The 26,553-nt window shown below is 46.1% G+C and overlaps 1 protein-coding gene across 1 annotated transcript in view; it reads right to left on the bottom strand.

Moving 5' to 3' along the window:
• Nucleotides 1-26,553, bottom strand: part of PRKCE (protein kinase C epsilon) — a 541,807-nt gene that overhangs the window by 26,664 nt on the left and 488,590 nt on the right. Inside the window, exons 13-14 of the mRNA XM_052647681.1 lie at nt 9,562-9,700; nt 2,854-3,042 (exon numbers count right to left, since the gene is read on the bottom strand). Coding sequence (XP_052503641.1) covers nt 2,854-3,042; nt 9,562-9,700 — 328 coding nt within the window. The remainder of the gene's footprint in view (nt 1-2,853; nt 3,043-9,561; nt 9,701-26,553) is intronic.

Here is a 26,553-nt window from a genome sequence, read left to right as displayed (position 1 = left end):
AAAAAGAAAGGCTTATTGCTTCTCAATGCTTGTCTGTAAAAACCACATTGATGTGTTTTGTACTTTTTGGCTGGTGTCTTGTGAACTCATACACCCAAGTGAAATTACTATTCCTACTAAATGAGTCAGTCCTGATGGCAAATGTGGATTTAATTGAGTAGATGTATAAAAATATAACCTTGAAAAAAAATCAGTGCTGGTAGGTGGAAACATTTCTGACAGCCAACCAAAATAAAGGTAGTGGTGTGTGTCTGCATGGTGTCAGAGGCTGAGTGTTATATCTCATGGGGTGAAGACTGAGAGTTTAAACAAAGGACCTTAAGAGGACAAAGTATAAATTAAATTCAGAGGGATAAATCTATAATGATGGCATTTCGGGCTTCAGCAAGGGAGGGTTTCCTGGGTAGCAAGAACTTCCTACTGACTCCTGCCTGGCACTGCTGAAACCAAAGAATCTTACCTGGGCAGAGATAAGAGGGTGAAGGGGTCCTGGGTAGATGCTTCTCGTTTACTTAAATTATAATTTGTCTAAATTTTTTTTCTCCATTGTGAGCGCTATAATATAGGCATCAGTCCTATCTTCCCAGCATCTGGCTCAGTGCCTGGCTCCCAGTATGCACTCAGTACATTGAGATGAGTGAACAGCGGGTTGAAGGCTGGGCCTCAGGGCACAGGGCTGAGGAAGGGAGGAAGCAGGACCGCTACGCACTGTTGCACAGGTGGTGCACTGCATAACTCTATGGTGCAAAAGGCTTCTGGAGAGTTCTGCACGTAGGCAGCAGCCCTCAAGAGACACGGCTCAGTGGCCAGAGTCATGGAAAACCTGGCCTGGCCCTAGAGTCAAGCGACAATGTGAGGAAGTGAAGTGTTCCAAGGCCGAGGGAGTAGAAGACTTCTCCTTGCTCCCTCAGCTCTTCCTGTCCTCCCACTTCTGGGAGGGGAAGTATCAGCGCCATGGATAAGCACACAGGTTTTAGCGTCTCAGGAAGCTGAGCTCGAGCCAGAGTCTCGTCTTTTCCCAGACATTTCGCCCTCACCAACCAGCTGACACAGGCGCAACCTCCTTCTTTTCAGTCTCTGCAGGTTGAAGTTTCCTCTGTGCTGATGGCAGTTTGGACTGGATACTTCTTAGCTGTGGGGGCTGTACAGTGCAGGGTGTTTAGCTGCATCCCTGCCTTCACCCACTAGATGCCAATAGTACCCCTCCCCTCCAAGTTGAGACAACTAAAACATCTCCAGACATTGCCAGATGTCTCTGGGGGATGATGGAAGTGGGGGGGGGGTGCTGGGAGGTCAGAACTATCCCTAGGTGAAGACCACTGCTCTGATCATTCATGATGAAACGGCCCATCCAGGGCAGTGGCAGGGTGCTTACTGGAAGGTGTGTCAGGTTGGTGTCTGGGGCCCAGGGTGAGCGATCAGCTCTGCTGAGGGCATCCTAGCTGCCTCAGGTGCTACAGGGTCTTCTTTTGCCAGCTCCTGGCATAGTGTCTGGCACATCCAAATGCCCAATAAATAGGTGTTGAATAAATGAGTGAATGAACATATTCTCTTTGCTTCCTTCACTGCTCGTAGCCCAATGGTGACCACCTATGGATGTGTTTTTTAACTTATTTCCCACCTTCTCCTGCTGGATCACAGGCTCCACAAGGCAAGAATGATGGCTGTTATACTCATGCAGCATCTAGCACAATGCTAGAGGAAAATACTCAACAGATAGTTGTTCACTGAATCAAGGAACTGGAGGGAGGGAGACGAAGAGAAATGGATGTGGGAGGGAGGGAAGGAAGGAAGATGAGAGAAAGAAGGGAAGAGGAAGGAAACAATGAACTGCAGAAAGAAGCAACGTGTTCGGATGTAGCATTTTCCAAAACATGGTACAAGTCACCTCCAGACACCTGTGAGATGATTTTAGGCCTTTTTACTATTTTTATAGGATGATTTATGTTAATCAATTATGGCAAGCAATACTGATTTTCCATCTATGATAGTGATATAATATTTCTGTATATATACAATTAGGTAAATATTGGGACTTGACTTGGAAAACAAGAAAAATAAACCGTGGTAGAGCAGGTATTTTGGCACGGCGAATGTTGGGACTGTGGCATGCTGACTCTGAGCTTCGGGGCATTGTGATGGGTGAGAGGAGCCCGGAACAGAATTTAGGGTTCCTGGGTTGTCATGGCCTCAACCCAGTGGGGTGACCCTCCCCAGGTAAACTGGTCTGTTTACATGCCCTGCACCTCATCTCCCCGAGCATTCCCAGGGGGACAAATAACTTCATTTACTTGCCATAGCACAAGTGTCTCAGTGTTGTAGCCATGGTTGTACTGAGCAAGTGCTAAGCATTATCATCTGTAAGGGACTATTTTGAGGCACGGGAAAGGCTATTACATCTGAATCCATGGTGGTCTCAGGGGTCTTGAGAGGACACATCTTTTCTGATCAGTGTCACTGTTGACGACACAGGTATACAGCGTCTCCCCCTCCTCACCTTTCTCTCTTCCCCGTTGAAAGCCCCAGAGGTAGACAGGCATGGGTGGCAGATCAGGAAAGGGGGTACTGCCCCCAGAATGTGAGCAGTAGGGGTGACCCCAGCACCAGCGGGGTTGGTTCTCCCCCTCTGCAGCTCTGGAGGACACACAAATGCACAGAGCTTTCCTCTGGGAATGCAGATGTGGTGTCCCTGGGCTCAATTTCTCAACAGCAGCCCCTGTAGTGGACCTGAACTCCCAGTGGTGACTGCCCTCCACCCCTTCTGTTGGGCAGTGAGCAGAGGTGGGATGGGGAAAGGGGTGGGGGCAGGGGGAAGGCGGGGGAGCAGAAAGAGGGCAGGGGCCGATGACTCACAGCTTTCAGGATGCTGACCGCCTCCTTGCTGAGCCAGACCGGGTAGAGCACGTCGTCATGGAGGATGGACTCAAACAGATCGTCCTCGTTGTCAGCCTCGAAGGGGGGCTGCCCGGCCATCATCTCGTACATCAGTACCCCCAGGGCCCACCAGTCCACTGAGGGGCCATACTCCAACTCCTGCAGGATCTGTTCGGGAGATGGGCAACATCAGGGCCCCCCTGCAAGCTGCCCCCCCCCCCCCCCCCGCCAGGCCACGCCTGCACTACAAGTGGCCTTGCAAAGACCTGGGTTTCTATTTCCAGCTTGTTCTTCCAGAGAGTAGGGCTGCCTTATAAAAATTTGGGTTCTAAATCAACTAGTTTAGTGAAAATTGAGTTTGGGAGGCACAGTGTAGGGGCCAGGTTTCCAGAGTCAACACCCACAGTCTGCCTTGCAGTGGGAACAAATTACAGCTTCTTTGCTTGAGTACCAGATGAAGTTCCTCACTTGCATGGAGGGCCATGTGAAAAAATTGTGCATAGTCTTGGCACTAAAATCACAGTGAGTGAGTGCAGCAAATTTAGGTCTCCCCTCACTAAACAAGGGTGATCAGAACCTCAGTCCTCTTTAGATAGTGACAACGCTGAATTCACGGAGCCCTGGGCTCTTGGAAAAGAAACTACAGTTAATAAATCTCCCCATCTGTTTGTGTTCTAATCATAAAGGACCACTCTATGCTCTTGCATATTCTGAGAAAAGACCCATTTCTATTATTCTTCATGACTTTCCTAAGGCCTGCTGACAAATCATTTTCCTTCCTTTATGAAGCCCCAGAACCCCTTTAAAAAATGATTGAGTGCTATTTTACCTTTATAACGGTTTTTACACAGATTATTTTCTTTTTCCTAATTTACTGGTGAAAAAATTAAACATTTAATTAAGTGACTTGCAGGAAATAAAGCCAGATTTATGCACTCGTTCCAATCTTACTTCAGATTTGACTAAGTTCAAAGTTTATGTTTTATCCATACTAAATATTGTTAAACATGACACTAATCTGCTTTGTGGTATATTCATTATAATTAGCTCACAATTTTGTGCTCAAACATATAATAAACTCCATCAATTTCTTACCATATTATTTCACTTATTGCTTGTTAGTTTCACACTGAGAAAACTAAAGAGGTATAGATTTTAATTAGCTTAACATGCGGGTTTGTTTTGTCAGTGATCCTTGCATATTGAGTGGATTCCCTCCTTTTTCAGAGAAGGCAATGGCACCTCACTCCAGTACTCTTGCCTGAAAAACCCCTTAGATGGAGGAGCCTGGTAGGATGCAGTCCACGGGGTCGCTAAGAGTTGGACACAACTAAGCGACTTCACTTTCACTTTTCATTTTTATGCACTGGAGAAGGAAATGGCAACCCAGTCCAGTGTTCTTGCCTGGAGAATCCCAGGGACGGGGGAGCCTGGTGGGCTGCCGTCCATGGGGTCGCACAGAGTCGGACACGACTAAAGTGACTTAGCAGCAGCAGCCGCTCTCCTTTTTATTTCAGGCATTCCATAAAATTCTCCCTATTCCAAGAGCCCAGTCAAATCCTGGTTGTCTGGTGCATTTTGTCTTTGCATTTTTCTTTGACAAATCCTCCAAATAAGGACTTGTCGCTTCTCTTATCTATGTTCTCTTTGCCTCTTCCTCCAAGTATATGGAGTCAGAGTCACTCAGGTTACATGCACTTAGTACATGATGCTGAAGACATGCTGACATCAGCTTCCTGCAGAATGGTGTGTGAGGACTGAAGTTTTACAGATGGAATCAGAATGTCAGTGCAGGAGGGGAACTCTGAGTCGAGAAGCTGCAGAACTTTTGGAAAAGCAAGTAAATTCCCCCTCCTAATTTTTCTGCAGTGCCGGCCAGGTGCTAGAGATAGAAGATCAACCAGGAGGTACCTAATTTCACCCCAAGTTTGGCATTACATTTCTGGGTGATCTCAAGCCAGACAGTTGACTTCCTCATTTATCATATGAGGCTCAGATCCTCAGCTTAACCTCACAAGATTAATTAAGATGGAAGATTCCGAAAGCCTACTGCAGATACAAAGCTCTATATAATCGGAGTGAGTGAGTGAGTGAGTGAAGTCGCTCAGTCGTGTCCGACTCTTTGCGACCCCGTGGACTGTAGCCCACCAGGCTCCTCCATCCATGGGATTCTCCAGGCAAGAATACTGGAGTGGGTTGCCATTTCCTTCTCCAGGGGATCTTCCCGACCCAGGGATCGAACCCAGGTCTCCCGCATTGTGGGCAGACGCTTTAACCTCTGAGCCACCAGGGAAGCCCAATATAATTGGAAGGTGGTACTAAATCTAATTTTACTTCTACAAGATTTCATCTCCATGTGTGTGTGGTATGTAGCATGTCAGTGATGTGTAGTTGGCTCCAAGCAGAAAGAATGCTGCGTTGTCCCCACTGCTAAGGAAGCGATGTTCCCACTCCACAGTGATATTTTCTTCTTATCAGTTGGCAGGACCAGGCGTGGTGCTGCCCAGAGACAGCGGGGCAGGTGAGAGGTCATCTCTGATTGCTCTCAGTGCTATCATTCTCTAAAGAATTCCAAAAAGTGAAGGGAGCAGGAGCACGACTGGAGTGCACATCCTCAAAGGGGATATATTCTGAAGACACCTCCCCAGACGGCAACGGTCACTCCAGCCTGTGGGTCACCCCAGGCAGGTAACATTCTCAGGTCACCTATTTCAGAATGAAGGTCCAGCTCAGTTCTCAGATTACCAGACAGAAGACGAGGTTGAACTCAGGTATTTGGACTGTCTGGGGTCTGCTCAAAATGCCCTTCCCAAGGTTGCAGACTGCTTGGGATTAAATCAAAAGGTAGGAGAAGCATTTTGACAATAGTAAAGAAAAAAAAATGCACATTTTAGGACTCTTTAGAACTTAGAATGAAAAGAAATGTGAGCAAATGCAGCCAACTTTAAATTATTTGGGGCTGGTAATCTGCTTGGTTAGGACCTTTGATCTCTTAGTCCAGTGGTCAGTACAGGGTATCTGAAAGGTCAAAGATATAGGCTCCACTGAGAAGCCAGTAAAGCTGCTTGGTGCTAAAGCCAAAGTCTGAGCCCCCCTCAACCTTGAAAGACCCAGAGGCCCAGCCTGGCTCACTGTGGTACCACCTTCAAGGTCATGGTTATCACCAAAAGCTTTCCTCCAAAAAGATTTCCTGGATTTCTCCAACCTTTCTCCTAGTCTCTGGCACCGTAAGACCTCTGGCCTTAAGATTTGACAGGCACTTTCCACATACCATCATGATTTTAGCTATTGTTTTTTCATGGTCAACTATCTCCCAGGGCACCCATAAGCCACCAGAGGACAGGGGCTTTACCAGTTCTCTGGATCTACTCGTGACTGTTTCCAGCACTCAGGGAGACTGGCTGGCAGCTGTGTCCACTGTGCGTATCTTCCAGGGCATGCTCCCTGCTCTCCTGGGCTCTGGGGACCCTGGTGCTAAGGTAGCTACCCGCTAACCTCAGGGCAGGGCTGGTACAGCTGGGTGTGGTGGGGAGGTAGCTTCCAGGTGACCCTGTGTGTGCTCAGACAGGATGGTGCTAGGGAAACCACCAGAGCTGCACTGCCCGCCTTTCCCCTCCAGAGGCTTCCTGTTTGGGGTGGCATCTTTAACAAAATCCTTCTCAGGGTTGACCCTAATTATCTGCTTCTAAATCACCTTGTCATGGATGGAGCTGGTGAGAAGGCAAGTCTTCATATGCCATGGGAGGGTACCTGGCACGGCAGCCAACCCCTAGATGGGTCAGAGCTGGGGAAGAAGAGCAGGCATTGGGCCTAAAGATGCCAGGCACTTCCCAGGGCTGGCCACCATTGTCTGGGGAGCAGGTGAGGAGATAGGGGAGGGCTTGCCATGGAGGTCAGCCAAGGGCATGTGGTGGAAAGAGAAGCCTCAGGGTAGAGCCAGTGCCTCAGAAGGTGTCTCTGGTTTCAGGGTTAGCCAGGCACCTCACAACCCCTCCTATCTGGATATAGGCTTATGCTTTCTGAAGCATTTCCATGCTCTAATTGCATTAGATTCTCAAAACGCTTGATGAGGCGGCTAGGGCAGGAATTCTCATTCCCACTTGAAAGATGAGGAATCTGAGGGTCAAAAACATTTTGAGACTTGGTCAAGGTCACATGGGGGCTTTAGTGATTAAGTCCAGCCTGGATTCTCAACGCTTAGTACTGTGCTTTGCCCACCCCACTGCGTGACCCAACAACCATGATGATTGTGATGGAGCCACTGTTGACCCAGTACTTACTGTGGTCTGGGCACTGGGCTAAATGCCTTAGCAGCATAATTTCATTTAACCTTCTCAGTGACCCTTTTATAAAGGTAGCAATGCCCCTATCAGCTAGAATTTGCCTACAGTAAGGCCAGGAATCGCTTGGCATTTCACACAGAGTGGTGATGCTGTGTAGTTGACACAAGTGCAGAGCGAGAAGGCACAGTGTCTGGGTCCCTATAAAACAGAAACCACAGTTATCCACTGGGAGTTTCGCCAATGGATTGCCTTTCATCAAAGTTGTGTGAGTGTTCTGTTCATCATAAAGTGAATGTTTGTCTTGGGCTGGGTCCTTGACTACTACACTAGGCTGTCAAGCCTTTGACTCTGACATCAATTCACAGAGGGCCTAGAACCAACCATTCTGATGATAAAGAGTGAATGAGGAAGGTGGTGGAAAATCAGGTCTCAACTGAGAGCCCTTGCTTTCAATTTCTCCTTGAAGGTTAAACTCCTAATGTTTCTGCTAAAAGAACTTACTAGTAGAGGCAGTCTGAAATTTCTATTCTTCAGATCTTTTAGAAGATAGAGGGTCCAGTGAGACTTTACCTATTACCATCCTCACTCTGTGAACCTCCTCAGGCCTCCTTGTGTCTTATCTGGGCTGTAAAAACCTCTCAACCAATCTTCTCTGGCCCTCTGGCTTCTGATCTATATTCCTGTTGCCTGTCTTCTTTCTGGGACAGGTCTGATGATGCCCCTCCCTCCACTGGGAAACCTTCAGGGGGTCCACAGATCCTATAGAATAAAGGCCACTTTCCTTGGTCCTTTTTCTTAATCTTGTTCATTACTAAGAGCAGTAAGAAACCCTCTGTTCTGGCCATACTATCTTCCTTTCTAAAAAAGGCCAAGAATGTTCTCATCCCCCAGGCTTTGCTCATGTTGGAGTATTACAAGTCCCTATTTATTTATTTATTCATTCAACAAACCATTACTAAGAGACTGATTTGTGTGCCAGAGATTAGAAACAAAGTCTCTGCCTTAAAGGATTCAGAGCCCAGGGATACTGAATCTCCTCCACTGCCCCACACCCACCCCAACCCTTCCTGTTGTTTTCGGGAATGCCCCCCTCTCCCCCCGCCACTGCATACCACCAAAGGAAATCCTGCTGACTCTCTGCAACTCAATTCATCCACCAGGCGCCCTAAGAAACCTTCCCTGAGTCCTGAGGTTACCATCTTGTGTACCTATTTATTCTGCTTAACTAGCTGTCACTCTCTCGAGACACAAAGGCCTTTTAGGAGAGCCACCAGGGTCTCAGTAATTCTTCATCCTCACACCACTTTGTGTCTAGCAGGTGCTCAAACAGTGCCCACTGGAAAGAAATGAAATCTGGCTGCGCTAACTCCTACTCACCATGGACAATGCTTGAAGGGGACTAGTACCTTCTTCTTACCTCACATGTTTCAGAACCCTTGAGACCATTTTTATTAAGTATCTGTAAAAGACTTCCATAAAAGGCAACCCATTGGTGAGGCTCACAGTGAACATCTCTGATCACCATTAAAATGAGGCTTAGATGCTCTCCTCTTCCTGCTCAACCTTGTGTGCCTGCTATGCAGAATCCATGACACCTTAGAAATGGCAGCTAATTTTTGGTTTTGCTGTAGGCAATTAAAGCTGTATAGCTTAGCTCTGCCTTTATCAATGGTGCTCCTTTAGTCTGGTTATTAAAAAGTGAAAACAGAGCTTTCCTGGTGGATCAGTGGTAAAGAGTCCTCCTATAAATGCAGGAGACACAGGTTAAATCCCTGACTGGGGAGGATCCCACATGCCATGAAGCAACTAAGCTTATGTGCCGCAACTACTGAGCCTGCGCTCTAGAGCCCAGGAACTGCAGCTACTGAAGGCCACGTGCCCTAGAGCCCATGCTCTGCGATGAGGAAGCCATCGCAACGAGGGGGCACACATCACAGCTAGAGAGAGCCCCTGCTCCCTGCAACCAGAAGAAAGCCTGTGCAGCCACCAAGATCCAGGACAGCCAAACTAAATAAATAATTAAAAAGTAAAACCCAGTACTACCTTAAGAAAAGTAAAAACAATAATACAAGTCAACAAACATTGCTTGGTCCTAGCTTTGTGATGGTTCTGGACTGGGATGAGATGGGATGCTCAGTGAGGGCCTGGCTAGCTTCATTGAATGGCCTGTTATTCTGAAGCCCAGCCTGCACAAGCAGTTCACCGTTCTCTCCTCATCACCACCACTTCCTTATGCAGAAATCGATATGCCTTTTACCTTTCCTTTTTTCCCTCCTCCCTGGAATTCATCCTGGTTTTCCACAGCCTTCACCCAGCACTGCTAGATGACCCCAACACATGAGGATGAACTCAGGCCTCAGCCCTGGCAGTGGGAGGAGGTAGCCCCTTATCTTCATGGTCTTACCTCGGGAGCAATGTAGTCGGGTGTGCCACAGAAAGTGGTGGTCGTCACACCGTTCAGAATCCCTTCCTTGCACATCCCAAAGTCAGCCAGCTTGCAATGACCTTCTGCATCCAGAAGGATATTGTCCAGTTTCAAATCCCTATAAGACAGGGCAGAACCACATGATTAGTGCTTCACTTATCCCAATATGACCTTTCTAGTTGGAGAGATATGCACATCTCAGGGAAGTCTGCTACAGAAAGGGAAGTCTTCAAGGAGGCTTTACCTGCCAACAACCGACCTCTCACCCACAGGGCTCTCACCCACATGGCCACGCCCTCAAAGATGACCCCCATTCACTCCAACACGAGGGAGGAATTTCTGTAACCTCAGGAATGTCTAAACCCTGCTTTGGTTTAAAAAAGTCAGCAGCTATTCATTGAAACACTACTATATGTGGAAATTTGTATTATTCAGATCATGAGTTAATCATAGGAATCAGCTGGAAGGACAAGACTGACATATTGAAACCAGGGAAGCAGATAAAACACATAAGAACCAAGTGCTACTTTACAAGGCACTATGTGAGCTATTGTTTCCAGTGGGGAGATCATTGATGGCTGGTGTAGGCAGGGGGGCTTCCAGAAAACTGACTCTCAAGAGAAAGGATAGAACATGAAGAGAAAAGGCGGGAGGGAGGGGAGGGCCAACATGATAGATGCAAAAGGCAACGAGGAGGCCAGAGCACTGGGTCCCAGGATACAGTGAGCTAGGACAGGCATGCTGAAAACAGCCATGAAGAGCCTAGAACACCAGGAAGAAGGAAGCTGAAATTCATGCTGAGGGGCTGAGGATAACTGAAGCCCAGCCTGCACTAGCAGGAAGCATTTGCAAGCTCAGTCTCCTGGGGGCAAGCAGGCCGCGTGGGGGCAGGGTCTGAGTGCAGGAAAGAAGGCACACTAGCTGCAATTCCCAGGACTCTTAAAGCTGGGTGGTTCTCAGGTCTCAGGCAGTGCGGCTCCCACACGGCCAGTTCTACAGTTTGGGGTTCCACATAAGATCTCACATATAACCTAGGATTCTGGATGATAAATCCCCTACCAGGCAAGCCTGCAAATTCTAGACCCATCTCATAGAAAGATCCAGATGGAGGTCCTCACCCTGGGTCTCTCTCAGCAGTCACTCTGGGGTGGGGGTGGGGGGTCTTGCAAAGACAGCTGATTCCACAGCACACAGAGCAAGAGGGACCTTTCTCACAGGCCTGCTGGCGTCTGGACTTGAACTCCAGCCACTGTCAGGAATCCAGGCCTGAGTGCAAAGGTGCAGCAGGAAGCACTCTAAGGCTGGCCTGTCTTGCACCCGTGGCCCCATTTCCTCGTACAGCTGGGACTTCTTGAGAAAAAAGAAAGCACATAAAATGTGCTGCTCTAAGCAAATGCCTGGGAACTATAGAAAGAAGAGTGCATCCGATCAGCCGAGCCCCTGGGACCAGGGCTCACCAAGTCCCCTCTTTGGCCTCTGTGTGTGGTCAAGGCTGGGTTCTAGCTGGGGCGATGAGGGTGGGAAATGACGAGAGGAACACGGCCTGGGCTCAGGTAGCCTGGGGGACAATCACTACAGGGGTTAGGTCCTGTGCAGGTCTGTAATCTCATGCGCTGGTGGGAAGGACTACTGTGGTGAGTGTGTCAAAGTAGCCCATCTTTAACACCTTTACACATGAGGCAACAGAGAGGGAGCTGAGAAGGACGTCCTGCAAACGTGCGAGTGGCTGAGGCTGACTCAGGGCCCCACCGAGTTAGGGCCCGTACTTGCTCTCTAGACTGGAGCTGCTTTTCCAAGACCCACCCCTGCCCACCATGATCAGCATGGCAACACTCAGGCTGCTAATAACCAAAGCCTGCGGGAAGCGCGCCTGGTCATCGACAAACCACAGTCGTATTCTGAACAACTGACCGTTAGGAAGAGCACTCTGCATGACAGTGGCAGAAACCAACCAAGGGAAGACGGAAGAGGTAAGTGATTTCTGTAAGGTGACAGGGTGCTGATGGATCTAGAACCTGAAGCTGGGCACCACTGCCTCTGGGTATGACACTCCCCCACCTTCTGGCCTGAGATCTCAGTGACAGATTTTCAATGCCAGCCACCAACCCCAAATTTAAAAGGAGCCCCGCATGCCATTGCTCAAAGCACTCTCTTTGAAAATGTTCATTATGTCACAGGAAAGACTCGTTTGCTTCTGTGTGAATGGAATAGATTCAGTAGATTCTGAGCCAGCCTGAACCTTGCCCTCATTCTGAAAATCGAGACTCAGCATTTCCGGTCCATCAAGCTCAGCCTTTCCTTCTGCTTGGGGCTCCTACTCAGAGTAAGAGCAGGTGAACCTTCAGTTCCTCCCTGTCTCCCATTCTTCTCTGCCCTCCCTTGCCCTGGCCCAGGCGCACATCATCCCTGGGCTCTCTGCCCCTCTGCTTCTAGGAGAGAGAAGCCAATCCTGATGAAGGAAGGCCAGGGCGGCCACCAGGACGGAGCACATTTTGCTGGCAGCTGCCCCTCCGCTGCGGCGAAGGGAGGACCCAGGCCAAAGCATTTCTTCCTGCTGTCTTGTCACTTGTGCCTGACATATTCCTCAGATTGCCCTCTACCATCTGTATTTATCTAAACTTCAACTCCCCACAAGAAGCCAAGTCCCAGGGAAGACTTTGTGATTTATGTTCCTTTCCTTGTAACAGGAAAGATTAGCATAGCTTGAAAGACCCCTGGGTGCCTGGAAGGCCCTTAGTGGAACTCTTTCTCTGGGGGGTCTTCTAGTCTCATTAAAAAGAAAAATACCACAGGGACCAAACATGTCCTGTCTCAGGCTCTCAGTGAGTTCCCAGGTGGGGTTTCAGGGGATGGCAGTGCTCAGGAAAGCCCAGGGCCAGGGTTGCTCAGGTGGAGAGAGAGAGGAGGCGAGGGGATGAAGGCTGCCCGGGGAAGGGGGCAGCCTTGAAACTCTGCTTGCTGTGCAGCCGGCTGAAGACTGCGGTCCCCTCGTGGTCCCCCTCCCTTCCCCAGCCAGCACTGCTGTTCCCTGCCTTCCTACTCGCTCTTCCTGCCCCAGGATTTCTCTCCTCTGGGCTTCCAGTGCTGCCTCCTTCTAGGGATCTCTAAGCTTCCCCAACTAGTGGGGTCAGAAACAGTCCCTTCCCAGCCTTGCCTTCTCTGCAGTCCAGTTTGCACGGCAGAGTGACTGGACTTTTCCTTTTGAGAGAAATTTCTCCTGGCCCTTGGGTCGTGGCTGAGCAAGGAGTAGGTACTTGCCAAACTTGGGGACTGACAGCTTTGCAAAGAGGGGCTCCTGCCTAGACATCAATCCTTCTCTATTCAATCCCCAAATACAAGGTCAGGGCACTTTTGAGGACTGGAACACTGTTTATGCAGTTGTTGTTCAGTTGCTAAGTTATGTCTAACTCTTTGCCACCCTAGGTACTGCAGCATGCCAGGCCTCCCTCTTTCAATCTCCCAGAGTTTGCCCAAGTTCATGTCCATTGAATTGGTGATGCCATCCAACCATCTCATCCTTTGTCACCCTCTTCTCCTTCTGCCTTCAATCTTTCCCAGCATCAGGGTCTTTTCCAATGAGCCAGCTCTTTGCATCAGGGGACCAAAGTATTGGAGCTTCAGCATCAGTCCTTCCAATGAGTAGTCAGGGTTGATTTCTTGTAGGATGGACTGGTTTGATCTTGCAGTCTAAGGGACTCTCAAGAGTCTTTTCCAACACCACATTTTGAAATCATTAATCCTTTGGTTTAAGGAGTAGGTTTTTTTTTTTCTTTTTTTAATAATGGAAACAAATACAGCAACATCCCTTTCCCTATATGTGAGCCAATGTGACTGGCCTTTATTAAGCTGATCTATTAATAGTTTCACTCAATCTTTTTCAGTTGTTAATACATTCATGTATAAAACTCACAGTGTAAAGGGCATACAGGAAATATTCTCCCCTCTGCCTCTGTCCCTTCCCCGCTACAGGCAATTGCTTTTAACTTATTCTTTGTGCATCCTCTTGGTCACACTTTAGATGTAAATAAGAAAATGTGAATACACATTCATTTCCCTCCTTTAACTAACTGGGAGCTTGTTATATGCACTCATTTGTACCTTGTATCTTTTACTTATTTACTGGATATATTGGACATCTTTCTGTCTTGGTACAAGAAGAGCCTCCAAATTCTTTTCTATGGTTGCATAATACTCCATCATAATTTTGGGGGGCCTGTTTAAGATACTTCTAATATTGTGCTATTATAAATAGTGCTGCTGTGACTTAGCTTGTACCTATGAAATCTTTACATATATGGAGGTACTTATGCATATATCCTAGAAATTTGAGTCTAATAGTACAAACATGTAGATTTTGATGAATGTTGTCAAACTGCTCTCCTTGGAGGCTGAACAATTTATACTTCCAGAAGCGTAGGTGATAGTTCCTGCTTGCTACCCTGCTGTGTTACCAGGTTTCTGGTGTCTGGTAGGTAAAAGCAGTACTTCAGTATGTATCCTTAGGTTTCTCTGTAAGTTTGAGCAATTTTCCCATGTTTGAAAGCGCTCTGTATTTTTTTTTTCTCCGTGGATTGTCTGTTACCCATTTTCCTTCTGTGGTGTGTGTTTTTGTTGACTGTCAGGAGCTCTTTCTATATCAGGAAACAACCTTTGTGTGGGCTGAGAATTGCAAATGCTTGTGTCAGTCTACTCTTTGACTTGGACACTGCTTATGCCAGTTCTTGCCAGGCCAATATTATTTTTGATGTAAGTGAATTGATGTTTAAGTTTATAGGTTTTAGAGTTTGTTTTCATTTGCAAGGCTTTGTCCTACCTATTTCAAAGTTACAAAAGCATTCTCCCAAGGTTTTTCACTAGTACTTTTATGCTTTCATTATATACAGATAAGTCTGTGATATGCTTGGAATTTATCTTGATAAAACGTGGGGAATATAGATCCAACTTTGTTTTCAGACTTTTAGTAAAGTGTCCCAATCCCATAAGTTAAATAGTTCGTCTTTTCCTCATTGATTGAAAAACTACCTTTATCAAATACTGGTATTAAGTGTTCATATATATTTGGATTTATTCCTTTACTCTTCACTCTATAACATTGATCTGTACCACACCTTTTAAATTATTGTAGGTTTAAAATATATTTTAATTGACAGTAGGGCTGGTCCCCTCCTTCTCCCTTTTCAAAAGTTCCTGGCTACTCTTGCTTATTTATTTTTCCATTTGAACTTTAGAATCATCTGTCTAGTTAAAAAAAATTCTTAGTGATGTTTTTATTGGAAACATGTTTAAAGTTATAAATTAACTCAGGGAGAATTGATCCTTCTGTGATGTTGAGTCTTCCAATTCAATATCATTGTTTGTCTTTCCATTTGTTCAAGTCTCGTCTGTGTCCTGTCGGAGCATTTTAAAGTTCTCTCTCATAGATCTTTTGCCTTTTTGTTACATTTCATGGCAGTCTGCCCGTGGTCCCAATATTCATTCTCACTTTCTGCCATAGTGAGAGAATGTTGATTTCTTTTAAGCCAAGCACACAGTGATGCAGGTATAAACTAGGATTTATAGCCTTCTTTAGAGCTGGGCATGGTTATGTGACTAGGTTCTAGCCAATCAGATGTGTGAAAGTCTCCTTGAAAGGAAGAGCCTTACTCTTCTTTTTCATTTCTTCCTCTAGCCTATTACTTGAATGCGGCTGTAATGCCTGGAGTCCTAGCAGCCACCTTCAACCCTGAAGATAAGGACCCTGCCCCAGGAATGGTCACTGGACTACCTATACTTCCAGATAACATTCACATGAAAAAGAAAAATTTGTATTTTATTTAAAGCACTGTTGTCTGGATTTTACATGTTAATTGCAAACTGAATCTACTTCTAAATAACCCAAGTTACTATTTTATATTTCACATTCCTATTGTATACAGTCTTGTCTTCCATTATATTTTCTATCAAGTTACACATGTTTGCACTAACTATTGATTTCTGCTGGCCATTCTGTGCTCTGATGCTATACTGAACTTTTGTTTTTGTAAAGGAGTTCTCCAGTTGATTCTCCTGGCTTTTCCAAATCATCTGTATTAGTGATTATTTTTATCTCTTCCTTTTCAGTGATTATATTTCTAACCCATTTCTTCCATCTGGTTGTACTGACTAGAACCTTGAGAACAATGCTAAAGAATAATGGTGATAGTGAGCACTTTTAGTAGTCCCTGATTTTAGGGGGGGGGGGTGCTCCTAGAATTTCTTCCTCAGGCAGAACACACTTGTCACGTGGCACCTGGATGAAGGCTACCTTCCTGTATTTCTCTACTAGACGGAGGACTGGTGAGAACGTCCATGGAGGCTCTATTAGTCCCCCAGCTGCTAGAGGTCAAAATGGGGTGTGTGGGGACTGGAGGGAAAGAGTTAGGGAGCAGGTCACATACCGTCCCTCCGGTCCAGGGTTTCTCACCTTTGGCACATGGGATTGATATTCGATGCTGGATAATTCTTTGCTGTGGGAGGGCTGTCCTGTGCGTTGTAGGATGTTTGGTAGCATCTCCGGTCTCTACACATTAGATGCTCTTAGTGACCCCCAGCCACCAATTCGTAACAACCAAAAATGGCGCTGCTGCTGCTGCTGCTAAGTCGCATCAGTCGTGTCCGACTCTGTGCGACCCCATAGACAGCACCCAGCAGGCTCCTCTGTCCCTGGGATTCTCCAGGCAAGAAAAATGGCTCTAGACATTGTTAAACATCTCCTTGCAGCGCCTCTGGTGGACAACTGCTTCTCAAATCTAAGTCTTAAACAGTGATCAAAAGCTCCAAGATGGCCTGACCCAGATCATGAAGCCAAAGAGGGATTTGGGAGCCATGCTCTGCTACCAGGAAAGGGTGCATCTGCCATTTCATCCTGGGAGACAAGAACCCTGACCACAACAACCCTTCTGACATCTGGCATCAACAACCACCTTTTTAAATGTATGAAGAAATGAATGCTTAGAAAAGGCGAGTTACTTGCCCAAGGCCTCAGGTTGGTGAGAAGCAATGCTATGCTAATTCCACACAGCTGCCCATGACCACCTTATGCCAAATACAAGACCCCACCTTTGAGCTGAAAATCTCTATCTGCTGCTTGGGCCCAGATCCTTTGGGCTGGGAAAGGAAGGCTTTGTGGTGAGAAGGGGACTACAGAGTCTGAGAGGTCACAGTGGCTGACAGGGGTGGGCTGATTTAGAGGCAGGATGGTATGACCAAGGCTCCCTTGGGGAAGGAGCATAGCTCTCTTCCAAAAATTCCAAAGACAGCAAGAAAGGAAATTCTCTAAACAAGATACCTTAAAAAATTCTATAAAACCTATGGGGATGGCAGGGAGGCCTAGCAGTTGGTTTTAAGGAGGGGAAAAAAAACCTAACTTTTCTTCTCTGATCAACTATACTAGTTTTTTGTGTTGAAAAAAGGGAAAGGGGCCTTTGAGTGAAAGCAAAGGTCCCTACAATGAATTTGCTCTGAGCTGGGGAAGAAATGCTCTTATGCTGAGAAGTGAGGTCTTTCTACCACATCTGTTAGAGATGGGGCGAGAATAGCACTAGGTCGAATTATACTTTTAACTTTTAACAAAAGTATACTTTTAGCATGACGTGGAATCAACTGTTGATATCTCTAGAAATGTATCCACGATAGTTTGAAATACATAATTTGGCTTCTTAGAATTGTACACCCCTACCTGCCCTCCCCATGGCTGTTTATGCACCTAAAGGCCAAAGAAATTGTGGATGCCTCTGTGTTGTGACCTGAGATGCTGGGGAGGTACCCCCACTTGTCTCTTCCTGATGGACAGTGAGACCGTTCTGTATCTAAAGGCTAACTAGGCTGCTTTTTAGTTGGATGGTGTTGGACTAGTATCTTTAGGACTCGGTGCTCTTATCTGTAAAATAAGCAGAACACTGCCATGACTGAATGATGTAACGAAGGTGAAAGCTCAGGCACAATGCCTGAGACACTGTAGCTACCCCAGTACTCTGCAGGGGTCTCTAACAGTCATTGCTTCAAACCCACTTGCCATGTGAGGGCAAGTCACTAGAACTTTTGAAAAATACTCATTACCTCGTATTGTGTCTAGAGGAGCCTGATGGGCCGCAGTCCACGGGGTCGCAAAAAGTCGGACATGACAAAGCAACTAACAAGCACATCCTACTGTGTATAAGCCACAGAGAGAGACACTACGGGCTGAAAAATGGAAGCCTGTGCAACTGTAACATATGAGAGAAAGCGACAATTGACACTTAAAGGGGACAGAGACTGAAACGTTCAGTCTAGCCCAGCGAGAAAAATCACAGATTCCTTTCCCCTGGGCCTGAGGAATGACACCTGATGGGAACACCTACAGCCCCAGGGGAGAAAACAATGGGAAGAAGGTAGGGACTGAGGGGGGCGGTGTGGGGTGAGGCAACACAGGTATTTCTAATCAGGACTGCCGTGACAGCTCCCAGACCCTTAGTTAGCAAACTGCTCAGGACCTGGGATCTCCACAGCTGGGAGTGGGGCCCACAGGGTGGTTGTGGTTCACCGCTGTAACCTGTTCCTAAGCTCTGGGCTTACACATCCTTAAGGCTACCACACGCCTTATCTTTCTTACTCACCACAACAGCCCTGGGCAGTGGGTAGCACCACCCCCAATTTACAGATAAAGAACCTGGGGAACACAAAGCTTAGTGACGTGAGTTGGGGTTGGCACTTCAGAAGTTGGGTACAGCCCTCTTTTCCTCCCATAGCACCATCTCGACTGAAAATTTCATTCTTTGCCATTTGTAAAATTATAGTGCCCCAATTTGATGGTTAGATTTCCCAGGAATAAAGGCCAAGAAACTCTTCTGTAAACCACAGAGCGTTTAGCAAAGGGTTGGCACCCATGAGACTCAGAAGAAAAAAGTAAAAAAAAAAAAAAAATTGTTTTTCTTGACTTGAAAATATGCCCTAAAGGAAGAGACCCATATGTGCCTGTCTCCTTCACCCTGGCTCCATTCTCAGTGCCCTCACTTCCTGGTATGCGCTCCCCACCAGCAGGCTAATTCCACAAAGCTCAGGCCTGAGTGCCACAGAAACGACAGTAAATTCTTCCATTTATGTGAAGATAAGAGATGCAAAAGATTACTTCTTGGGATGCCAAGTATTTGGATCACCAGAGAACAGGCCCTCAGGGGGAGGTTATGAAGAAACTCTGCTTGTTCTTGGGCAAGCAGTGGAGACTTGCAAATGACTGTGGTTAATCAGATGGGAATCCAGGCTCTTCTGGCAGATGACGTCAAACACTTTCATAAACTTAATAATAAGTTCAACAGAAAGACCATTTGCCCTTTCAATGCAGACTATCCTCAAGATGGCAGCAGATGCTAGTGACCAGCTGTCATCCTTTCTCCCGGCTTTCTCTTTTGCAGCCACCTCCCATTTCTCCCAGGGAGGCCATGTCACTCAAGTACGACCCTATGCCAGACGGGATGGCACATGAGAAGCCTGCCTAGGAGACTGCACCTCCTGCCTGTCCATCAAACAGAAAAGCATAATTTGCTCTCAGAACCAAGGTAAATGATTTAAAGAAAAATCTGCAGAGAAATCTTTCTCCAAGTCATAGGGAAAAGTTCATTCATTTAGAAACCAAGTCATAACCACCACTTTTTTTTCAGATGCTTTTGTATGCCCAGGCTCAGCGGTACATCTTTTACACACATTATCTCATTTAATCTCACAAATAGTCTATGAATCTGGTCAGATTATTATTCTCTCCTTCTTAAAGAGGAGGAAGAAGGGTCTCAGATGTCACTGACCTGGGCTGTCTGATACCAACTCTCATGTTCTCAGTCCCATTTTGCTGTGTCATTTGGGGAGGAAAAAAATGCTGTACCACGCTTTTGCCCTTTTGTGGGATTGAAAACCCAGTTTTTGCTTTTGGGGTGGTGGTTGCTCTTGTCTCATGGCAACATGGTTATAAGATGTAACTGATAAGCTACACACTGCAGTTTGGACCAAATAGAAGACCCCCTGTCTGAAGGCAGCAGACAACTGGAAACCTGAGGTGTGAAAGAGCATCCCTGTTCATGGCCAAAATAAACAGCCTGGGGCTGTACCTGGGCATTAAGACTTGGAATCACTGTTGAATCACTTGTCTGATCGCATGATTCTCCAATTACTTTTTTTTTTTTTTCCACCCACAGTAATGAAAGCAAATTCTTATCCTTAATACTCACGGATAATATCCTGACCTCCACTGGTGGGAAATAGGCCTTGACTTGTGTCCTCAGCAAGGAGGATGGGCTGCCCTGACCGGACACTTAACACCTAGTCCTCTCATTCCTCTCCAGGTCATCAATCAACTCGGCTTTGAAATGGCTATCTGGGGTTCAGTGTATAGACCAGGACCAAGGACAATGGTGACTTCAAGCAAGCTGCTTTTCTGAGCTTATAATCCCCCAGGACCCTTCCTCTAATATCCTGGGAAGCTAAGGCAGCTGGAACACACCAAGCTTGAACTTGCAATCCTGGCTGTTGGATACCAAAGGTTTCCCTTTCTACTCCTGAGCAAACCTTTGCCAGCAGACATTTTGATACAAAATGTAAATCTGACCACTCTCTCCTACTATTTGCCTTATTCAAGGGCACCCCATGAACTCGCTTTCTAACATGGTATGTGAGATGCTGTGTGGTGTCCACCAGCCTGGCCTTTCAGCCTCATCCCTCAACATACCCCCTCAAAATCCAAACGTGGGGCCTGTGGGTGGTTTCCTAGCTGTTTGAGACTGCCTCCTGCCTCCATATCTTGGCACAGGCCCCACTGGGAGTACCTGTCTTCCACAATGCCCAGCTCCATTGGGGCAGGGCCTGGGAATCCTCCAGTGTCGGAAGCACCCTAGCTTCTCCATACCTGTTGGTCAGAGGAATGAAGAAAGGAATGAATAGAGAAGTGAGTTTTGTGGATCATGGCTCCTCCAGTCAGATGATCCTATTTTCAGATAACATATGCAACTACTAAGATACATTGTTCTTTAAAAAAATACTAAAACTAAGGCCAAAACCCCCAGAGGCAGCTGAATCTAAGCTTCTCTTGCACCTTCCCGTCCATGCTCTGGTTTCACGTGGGAAGAACCCTTTGTTGACGCCAGCAACTTCCATGGCAGTCAGATTGGCACCTAAGAGCCTTACTCTGGCCTTGGGGCTGGCCCTTCCCTGTCTCATTTGGTGCCCATTTCCCCTCTGTCCAGCCACAGGGTTTGTGTGACAGCTCCTCAAGCTCACTGAGCACTTTCCTGCTTCCCACATGGCTGTTTCCTCTCCCTAGAGAACAGGCTCCCTGGCATTCTGGTCTCCATCCCCTTTTCTCAAAGATGCCTTTCTTGGCCACCCTGTCTAAAGCATGCCATCACCTCTCGCCCCTCCCCTTCCTTTATTTTCAGTCGCCCTGGTCGTTTCCTATGCAGCAATGATTACAACTTGCAATTACTTTGCTTGCTTACGTCCTTGAGTTTACAGTTTCCCTCACATGAGCTCCGCGAGAACTATGTCTTTGTGTCTGCATCTTGGTCCCTAGAGCCTTCAAAATGCCTGGCCTTCATGTTTGTGAGTGTCTGGATCCATATAACGGGCGGGATCCATATTAAGCCCATTCTAAGGACAGTCTACTTAGTGGCACGACAACAACTCCTAATACATCCATTGCCTACTTGGCCCTGCTAAATAATGCTTCAGACTGTTTACTGAGATGCTGCTCAGGGTCTGCTTTAGAGCTGGGCCCTGAGGCTACTAAGAGAGGACACCGTCCCTCTCCTCAAGGAAAGCTCTCTGTCTTCAAGACATAAGTGGACATGAGTCCAGAACACTCGGGATGGTAAGTTCTATACCAGAGGGCAAACAGGATACCGTCACTGTCCTTAGAAGGCAAGGGCTGCTGGTCTTTTCTCTTTTGGGCCCAGCGATTTGCAGCTCAGAACCCAGCCAGCACTCTGTCATCATATAAAGGGCTATTCCAGCTAAAGGACCAAGAGTACCCTATTGAGTATCCTCCAGGGGGCGTGCCTGGAGTCTGGCGGAAGTGGACTATGGAACCCTAGTCAGGGCCCAGAATTCCCGGACAGGAAGGCCAGAAAACCACTCTTCAGACTCTTTTGTCAGGATGAGAAATTGCCATATTGTGAGTGTATAGCTTCCCTGTCCAGCCACGCAAGGAGCCATGTGCTCAGAGAGTGGTCAGTCCCTCACAGGTCAGCCCAGCCCAGATAAAGAGCTGAGAAAACGCAAATGCAACTCCAACAAGTTGAGGAGGATGTAGGGCAAGCACGTCTTCCTGCAAAGTGGGGGTCACTCAAGTTACTTGGAGGATGTTAGAGGCCTCCGGCAAGGCCAGGGAGCTGAAAATGGACTGACCTCTGAAGGGACAGAAAACAGATTTTATTATTCTTAAAAAAAGAAGTTGTATATTTATACTTGTTTAATTTGGCCACAGAAGGTATTTGCTTTGAGACCGAGTGGTGCTTTTCAGCTGATTAGAGGTGTAGGTGTATGCTCATGCGTAGGCATACATGCTGCTAGGGACGGGTACGTGCTGTGTTCATGCCACACGTGTGTTTGTGGGCTTGGGCTAAGGGGGATGCACAGGTTCATGAGGACGAGGCAGGTCAAAAAGTTTCCTCTCTTTTATCAGGGAGGACATAATCTGGCAGCGTTTATGAAACAAAGACAGTTAGAGCTGGGAGTGCTGGAGCACTGAAGAGTGCTCCACTTGATAGATATTTATGAGGCACCTACTATATATATACTGGGGAGGTCCAGGTTGTGGAGTGAGGGCAGGGGTTGACAATAGTTCAACTCACATAGCCCAAGTGTGAGATGCCTTGGCAACACCTAACTGAACATACTGACCAGGTGGTGACATAGGAAGGTTTGGGATGGAGAAAGAATGAGTGTGGGTGGGATTTTCTGAGAAGATAGATGGTACAGTGTGAGAAGAGAAGAAAGCTAAAATTGGTCTGTGAGCAAGCCCAGCATTTAATGGGTGGGACTTGCAATCAAACAACCAGAGAGGAAGCTCAGGAGGTTCAATGTCCAGGAAGCCCAAGGAGGAGGAACAGTCTACCAAAGGGCCTGGGCAGTCATTGCCATGCTGCTGGGGGCCTCAAGTTTGGTGATCCAGCAGCTCCAAGTTCTTTCTATCCAACTTAGGCCCAGGGAGATACACTGCTTACCTTTATTTATATTTATGATATTTTCTCTTTATGCTTTGTGACTAAAATTTAGAAATAATAATAATAGTAATGATAATACTACTAACAATAACCTACTCTAGTATTCTAACCCTCTCCAGTACTCTTGCCTAGAGAATCTCATGGACAGAGGAGCCTGGCAGGCTATAGTCCATAGGGTCACAAAGGGTTGAACATGACTAAAGTAACTTAGTATGCACTAATAATAAATTATACATTTTAAGAATGACTTGCCAAATCAACAGAGGTATCATGTGCCAGGGGTGGCCTGGTGAATAGTGTTAGTAAAAGAAAAGAAAATGTCAAACTTGTCAATGGGAAAAAGAGAAGGAATTTCCAAAATTTCACTCAGGAAAAAAAATAACGTAACAGTTCTGCAAGTGACACTGGGAGATATGTCCCTGCATAAGACAACCTAGTGTCCACATAGGAAGAACTTTCACTCAGAGAAAACACACTGGAGCTCCATGTTCTCCAGGAGGCTTCCACGCTCTAACTGAGAAGGACCTAGCAGCTTCCTCCTCTCCTCCTCCTCGTGAGTGGGTGCACCCAGCCCAACATCAGTCCAGATTCCTGGGTCCCTCTCGCTACTCTACCAGCCTCACGGCCCTGTGGCTGCCCTCCCTGGCACTCCCTACCTACTGCTCCACTGGAGAGGGCAACTGCACTCAGGATATATTTTTCACTCCCTTACCTTGAAAAATTACTCTCCCCTAAACGACAAGTCCTTCTGATGACTTGCAAATCTGTTAAGTGTCATTAAGCTAAGATGGGCATTTGCAGCTTGATATATACAACTTCCCTCAGGAACCTCCATAGACTTGTCAGAAGACTGGAGAGTTAGTGGAGGAGATGGTGTGATACCACTTTCCAAATTCTGCCTGGAGGGGGCGGAGGTTCCCTCTAGGACTCTCCTAGTGGCCGCCTCTTTATCCCACCTCTAAATCCAGCTGGGGTCAGCTGCCTGTTTTTTTTTTTTTAATTTTTTAAACCATAGGACCATTCTTGAAGCAGAATTTGGATTTTTGTGATGTCATTCAGCTAAAATTCAGAGTGACTTGGCTGGCAATCACCAGCTGAACATATCCTCACAGTAGAGCAGGTTGTTTGGGCATAGATATGGATGAGGCCCATCTGAATACAGAGTTCCAAAGAACAGCAAGGAGAGGTAAGAACGCCTTCCTAAATGGTCAATGCTAAGAAATAGAGGGAAACAACTGAATGGGAAAAACTAAAGATCTCTTCAAGAAAATTAGAGCTACCAAGGGAACATTTTGTGCAAAGATGGGCACATAAAAAGAACAGAAATGGTATAGACCTAATAGAAGCAGAACATATCAAGAAAAGGTATCAAGAATACATGAAAGAACTATACAAAAAAAGATCTTAATGACCCAGAACACCGCGATGGTGTGATCACTCACTTAGAGCCAGACATCCTGGAATCCCAAGTCAACTGGGCCTTACGAAGCATCACTACAAACAAAGCTAGTGGACATGATGGAATTCCAGCTGAGCCATTTCAAGTCTTAAAAGATGATGCTGTGAAAGTGCTGTACTCAATATGCCAGCAAATTTGGAAAACTCAGCAGTGGCCACAGGACTGGAAAAAGTCAGTTTTCTTTCCAATCCCAGAGAAAGGCAATGCCAAAGAATGTTCAAACTACTGCACAATTGCACTCATCTCACATGCTAGCAAAGTAATGCTCAAAATTCTCCAAGTGAGGCTTCAACAGTATGGGAACCTTGAACTTCCAGATGTTCAAGCTGGATTTAGAAAAGGCAGAGGAACCAGAGATCAAATTGCCAACATCCGCTGAATCATAGAAAAAGCAAGAGAGTTCAAAAAAACCATTTACTTCTGCTTCATTGACTATGCCAAAGCCTTTGACTGTGTGGATCACAGTGAACTGTGGAAAATTCTTTAAGAGATGGGAATACCAGACCACCTTACCTCCTCTTGAGAAATCTGTATGCAGGCCAAGAAGCAACAGTTAAAACTGGACATGGAACAATGGACTGGTTCCAAACTGGGAAAGGAATACGTCAAGACTGTACATTGTCACCTTGGTTATTCAACTTACATGCAGAGTACATGATGTGAAATGCGAGGCTGGATGAAGCACAAGCTGGAATCAAGACTGCTGGAAGAAATGTCAATAATCTCAGATATGCAGATGACACCACCCTTATGGCAGAAAGTAAAAAGGAATTGAGGAGCCTCTTGATTAAAGTGAAAGGAGAGTGAAAAAGCTAGCTTAAAACTCAGCATTCAGAAAACTAAGATCATGGCATCCGGTCCCATCACTTCAGGGCAAATAGATGGGGAAACAATGGAAACAGTGACAGACTTTCTTTTCTTGGGCTCCAAAATCACTGCAGGTGGTGACTGCAGCCATGAAATTAAAAGATGCTTGCTCCTTGGAAGAAAAGCTATGACCAATGTAGACAGCATATTAAAAATCAGAGGCATTACTTTGCCGACAAAGGTCTATCTAGTCAAGGCTATGGTTTTTCCAATAGTCATGTATGGATGTGAGAGTTGGACCATAAAGAAGGCTGAGTGCCGAAGAATTGATGCTTTGAACTGTGGTGTTGGAGAAGACTTTTAAGAGTCCCTTGGACTGCAAGGAGATCAAACCAAGTCAATCTGGTGGTTTTATTTCCTATAAATACGTACTGAACACTCCACAGTTGGTTAAATCCATGAATATGGAACCATGAGTATGAAGGGTTGATTCTAACTTATACATGAAGTTTTTACATGAAGTTTGCATGAAGTTTATACATGAAGCTTGCATGTAACTTTTTGCTTGGTTCCTCTAATCCCTGTGCTGTTCAAGGGTCAACTGAACTGTACATATAGATAATACACAGTAGGATTAATACGTACCAAATATAGAGAGATGTTGGGAGTTGTATGTTGCCTATTACACAAAGTATGTCTGTAACAAAGCATCTATTATGATTAATATACATAATGATATTTAGTACAATAATTTGTATATATATATATATATTCATATTCTATATAATTATTGTATGTATATATAGTATAATACATGTACCTATAGGATATGTTTTACCTAAAATCAATAGAAGTTTTAGTAACTTCTTAGACTATACTCTGTCATTGGTCCCTTCCCAATTTTGCAACTTATTTTTACCTACTGGTTTATGCTAACAGGGGTAGAAACAACAATTACACTTGAAGCCTTCAGCGTATACCAATGTAAAATCTGCCACCTTATCAGGCTAAAAAAAAATTTCAGGCACTAAGAGCTTCAAATAGAACTTTATTAAACAAATGCTAATTTCGTAATCTGCTCATAACTGTCAGTTTTTAATTGCCAGCGATCAGCTTTTAAGATATATATATATATATATATATTCACAACCACATCAGCTCTTTTTTGAAACATAAATGTTCTGATTTAATGGAAAATCACTGCAGGGCACAAGTATAAACTATAAAACAATGAAAATCATAAATCCAAATGGCAGCAATTCTCAGTGAGTTTTATGACATCAGACTAAGCAGTTGCCAATCTGAAAAGCTCTGCCCTGGGCCCCACAGGTGAGCTGGCTGGCTGGGGCCAGGGGCAGGCACAGGCAGCTTCCTGTGGATGGCTGCCAGCAGGAACCCAAGTTGGCTGGAGTCTCCGTGGGACAGTGGGACGGTCTGCCTAGGGCTAGGAGGTTACAGGGCAGAGACTGCCCACAGGTTTCTAGCCAACTTATTTCCCTTTCA

The sequence above is a fragment of the Budorcas taxicolor genome, chromosome 11 (genome assembly GCF_023091745.1).
Source record: "Budorcas taxicolor isolate Tak-1 chromosome 11, Takin1.1, whole genome shotgun sequence".
NCBI lineage: Eukaryota > Metazoa > Chordata > Mammalia > Artiodactyla > Bovidae > Budorcas > Budorcas taxicolor.
Note: the sequence above shows the minus strand (reverse complement) of the source record. Positions and strands in the feature narration are given on the sequence as shown.